This window comes from Notothenia coriiceps, unplaced genomic scaffold, assembly GCF_000735185.1.
Source record: "Notothenia coriiceps isolate Sejong01 unplaced genomic scaffold, NC01 NC01_scaffold00038083, whole genome shotgun sequence".
NCBI classification, from domain to species: Eukaryota; Metazoa; Chordata; class Actinopteri; order Perciformes; family Nototheniidae; genus Notothenia; species Notothenia coriiceps.
The window spans coordinates 1-4,322 of record NW_011370784.1 but is presented as its reverse complement, the minus strand read 5'-3'; the positions used below and the strand labels follow the sequence as shown (position 1 = coordinate 4,322).

Sequence of the window (4,322 nt, the reverse complement as noted above, 5' to 3'; positions counted from 1 at the left end):
AGCAGTACTCAGATCTTGTAGTAAAAGTAGAAGTACTCAGATCTTGTAGTAAAAGTAGAAGTACTCAGATCTCGTAGTAAAAGTAGAAGTACTCAGATCTCGTAGTAAAAGTAGAAGTACTCAGATCTTGTAGTAAAAGTAGAAGTACTCAGATCTCGTTCTTGAGTAAAATACACCATTTACCTCTGAATTGTAGAGGAGTAAAAGTATGAAGTGGCATAACATGGAAATACTCAAGTAAAGCACAAGTATCTCAAAATTGTACTTAAGTACAGTACTTGAGTAAATAGTAATAATAATCTTTATTTGTATAGCACCTTTCATACAATAAGTGCAGTTCATAGACATTTCACAGATAATTGATATCACACAGAATACAGTTGCCAGTAAAAGACATCAAAACAAACTAAAAGTAGCATATAGACATATCAAAAATACATTTAGATCAAAGGTACAACGATGAAATGGTGCATTAAAAGGAGGATAATGAAAATGCCCAATCAGAGGACAGGTTCAAACTGAGAAAGTGCAGCAGAGCAGGAGTTTGCTTCCTAAAAGGCTAAAGTGTACAAATGTGTTTTGAGTGTGTTTTTTAAAGACTTCCACCGAGGTACTGAGCTACTTCCCACCTCTGAGGAAGAGAATCTAGAGTTGAAGCTCTTACTATGTCCTCGATATTCTTGCTGAAGAAGTGGAGGTGTGTGAGCGTCCTCAGGTACTCTGGGAAGGAAAGGCCTCTTTTCTTTCTGAAGTGGTTTCTAGATTTAGCGATGAGATCCACGGTGAGACGCACCATCGTGTCTCCTGTCAGAAAGAAACCTTTCAGAAGCAGCCGAGCGTTCAGCAGACGCTGCAGAGAAAACACACAAAAAGACCTGGCAGGTAAACACACACTCCTTAGAAAAGATGTTTTAAAATGCCACATTACCTTCAGTAGTCATAACCATAACGACAGGTGAAGATTAGCCCTGCGCAGGACTCTAAATGGCTTTACAGCTCATGTCAAATCACATTGAGGGGTAATTGATGGTTATATAAGATCACTATTGTCCAGGAAACATGCTAAAAGGCTAAAGGTCAGCTGGCCCTTTCATTCAGGGCTCGTTTATTATCCCGACCTGACGTGAGATGGCACAATTCATTAACAAATGAACATTATTTTAAATCCTGGGAGCCCATTTTCACCAGGACATTATGGAAAAAGAGCTGATACAAAATATAATCTTACCCCAGAAATGGTAAATGAATACCAAAAAATAAAGACTTAATATCTAAAAATAATAACATGTTAAAATAATATCAAAAATAAAGACTTAAAATGTTAAGATAATGAAATCAAATCTACAAATAATGCCCTAAATTCTCAAAATAATTAGTTGATATATCAAAATAATACAAAACAATAATAATAATAATAATAATACACTTTCTTAATATTGTGTCCTTAATTTGAGGTGTGTTCCTCACCTGATGGAGGCTCTGACCGATACAGAGCTAAAGGCTAACGGACTAGCTCCTCTCCAGAGACTACCAACAGACGGACAATAAAAGATAAGATGGAAAACTAACCTAAAAAATGCGTCAACGAAGAGAACGTCAAATATAATGTTTAAACGTCTCCAGGACCAGAACAGGGTGAAATGCTAACTAGATGCTAGCTAAAAAAACGAGTCAGGTCGTTGTGTTTGATGTTGCCATGGAGATGACGTAAAGCGACGTAAAAGTCACAGAATCTGACGGGTGACAGGATTCACTGTAAAAAAAAAATGGTAAATGAAAATAAAGACTTAATATCTAAAAATAACAACATGTTGAAATAATAAAATAATATCAAAATAAAGACTTAAAATGTTAAGATAATGAAATAAAATCTACAAATAATGCCCTAAATTCTCAATTAGTTAATATATCAAAAATAATACATAACAATAATAAAAATAATAATAATACACTTTCTTAATATTTTCTCATTCATTTGAGGAACTCTCATTAAAATGATGTGTGTGTGTGTGTGTGTGTGTGTGTGTGTGTGTGTGTGTGTGTGTGTGTGTGTGTGTGTGTGTGTGTGTGTGTGTTCCTCACCTGATGAGGCTCTGATTGATAAAGAGCTAAAGAGCTAAAGGCTAACGGACTAGCTCCTCTCCAGAGACCGGTACTTCATCACTGTTATACGATACAGAGAGTAAACAATTAGAAATCTAGTTTGGTTAATAAGTGCGTAAAGCCAGACAAAGGTCAATATAATGTCAAAATGTTCCCAGAACCAGGACATGGTGAAATGCTAACTAGATGCTAGCTAAACTGCTGTAGAAAAAAACGCGAGTCAGGTTGTCGTGTTTCATGTTGCCATGGAGATGACGTAAAGCGACGTAAAGGTCACAGAATCTGACAGGTGACAGGATTCACTGTAACACCAGAAGAGTGAGATCATCTGATTCTTGATGCAAAACATGAATAAATGTTACAGTTTTTAGGGGAAATAGTAAATACTTATGTAAATATATACATGAGTTACTACAGGTTAAGACAATAATTCAACAAGGGTGTTACACACTTTTTAGACTATTTTAAATGTATGTTACATTAAAAAACAGACCAGTTTTGCACTATTTGGGAACTGGTGTCTTTGTACGTTACCATTGTAATCAGATATTTATTTAAGATACAATTAGATAAACCTTTGCTAATTCCTGTAGGTTAATACAGGTTACCGGTTACAGGGAGAAGATTGAATAACAGGATGGGACAAGTAAGAGTACACAGAAGGTAATAAGAATAACACATTTAAAAATGAGCTATATGCTGCAATTACTTACAAAGTCTATTAATCTCCAGGTTCTTTTTTAAGTTAATTTTTCAGAAATAGGGAAACATTTGAAGTGTTAAAAGTCCATTGGAAGTCTTTAAACGGCCCAATAATTCACTTTAAGTTTATATTTAACACAGAAACGCCCTTATTAGAGCCTGCAAACTGCATTTTCTGCATGCAAACCTCGACTATGAAGACATTATGTGATTATTTTCTATATTTCTGAACATCTTCCAGAGGCCTCAGAGGACCCCCTCCCTCAGTGACCCCTGCAGTGTTAATCTAGATCATGTCGAGACCTGGTTTCCTGTAAGAGAGTAGAGGGGGAGCGTTTATGCAGGAGCACATAGCGGAGAGGAAGTGTGTTTTTTGGGGGGTTTAGTCCCTCTGAGGGCATAACAAAACACTCCAGATCTGCTCATTAGATCCTAATAATGTACAGCTATTAATCAGCAGCCTCATCAATCTGCTCCTTCCTTCAGATCTGCATTCCTCCGCAGGCTTTTTAAATATTAATGTCTTCATGTTGAGCTGAAATACACAGGATTTATTTTTGGCTGCCCACGATTTGACTCCACATACATTTTCCTATCCCACTTTAAGTCATGCATACTAATGTCCATCTGGTGATAATCACAATATGTACATGTGCAACGAGTTCAATGTGTCCGCTGATTCCTCAAATCAACTTTAAAAGTGCATACTCTGAATACTTCACACAGTCAAGCATGTAATGTATTTAAATATCTGGCCGAGCTATTCAGTAGAAAAAAACCCTATTTTCAATACATTAAATATAATCTAATATAAAAAGGAGAGTTTGAGAAACGGTGGTATTCCTTACTGAAGTCGCAGACTGAAAACTCATCTCTTTCGACTCCACTTCGAGAGATAGAATTACTAACAAAGCACTTATATACTAATAAAGGGCTGGCTTATCTAAAGCCAGTTGAGTAGCACTTGAAATGTTTAGTTCTATGAAACCTGATGTACTTATATGATTCGGTTTTCTTCAAGGTTGTATCTTCCTGGTCGAATGTACTTATTGTAAGTCGCTTTGGATAAAAGCGTCAGCTAAATGCAATGTGATGTAATGGAATGTCTAACTCAGTGTTTGTGGTGCAGAGGCCGGTGTCTCCCAGCAGGAGGCGCTGCAGGTGCTGCAGGCAGTGAGGGGAGGAGCTTCAAGTTAGGGGAGGCGCTTCGAGGGGGAGGGAAGTGGGAGGAGGAGGAGCGTCAAGTGGGAGGAGCTTCAGTAGGACCTCCCCCCTCCCTCACTGCGCTGCAGCTGCTTCAGGAGGAACAGTCGCAGCGCAGCATCTTCAGCTTCTGCTCACAGCTGGACGCCACGCTGGGGGGGGGACTTCCTGTCGGGAAGACCACCGAGATCTGTGGAGCGCCGGGAACCGGGAAGACACAACTGTGGTGAGTAGTTCTGTAGGTAATGTAGTTCTGTAGGTAATGTAGTTCTGTAGGTAATGTAGGTAATGTAGTTCTGTAGGTAATGTAGTTC

The 4,322-nt window shown here is 38.2% G+C and overlaps 1 protein-coding gene and 1 long non-coding RNA gene across 2 annotated transcripts; one reads left to right on the top strand and one right to left on the bottom strand.

The window, feature by feature from the left end:
* Positions 1-669: 669 nt before the first annotated feature.
* Positions 670-2,328, bottom strand: LOC104967974 (uncharacterized). The gene is made up of 3 exons (XR_800774.1): positions 2,083-2,328; positions 1,468-1,753; positions 670-850 (listed from the first exon to the last, which is right to left on the bottom strand). It is a non-coding gene; the product is annotated as an uncharacterized lncRNA (long non-coding RNA).
* A 1,526-nt stretch (positions 2,329-3,854) lies between these two features.
* On the top strand, positions 3,855-4,316 carry LOC104967973 (DNA repair protein RAD51 homolog 3-like). The gene has a single exon (XM_010797516.1). It carries the CDS (start codon positions 3,888-3,890, stop codon positions 4,236-4,238), a length of 351 nt encoding a protein of 116 aa, XP_010795818.1. The 5' UTR covers positions 3,855-3,887; the 3' UTR covers positions 4,239-4,316.
* The last annotated feature ends 6 nt before the right edge of the window (positions 4,317-4,322 follow it).

Excerpts from the sequence above, each read along its gene's own strand:
- LOC104967973 (XM_010797516.1), top strand. The coding sequence starts at position 3,888 with ATGCAATGTGATGTAATGGAATGTCTAACTCAGTGTTTGTGGTGCAGA.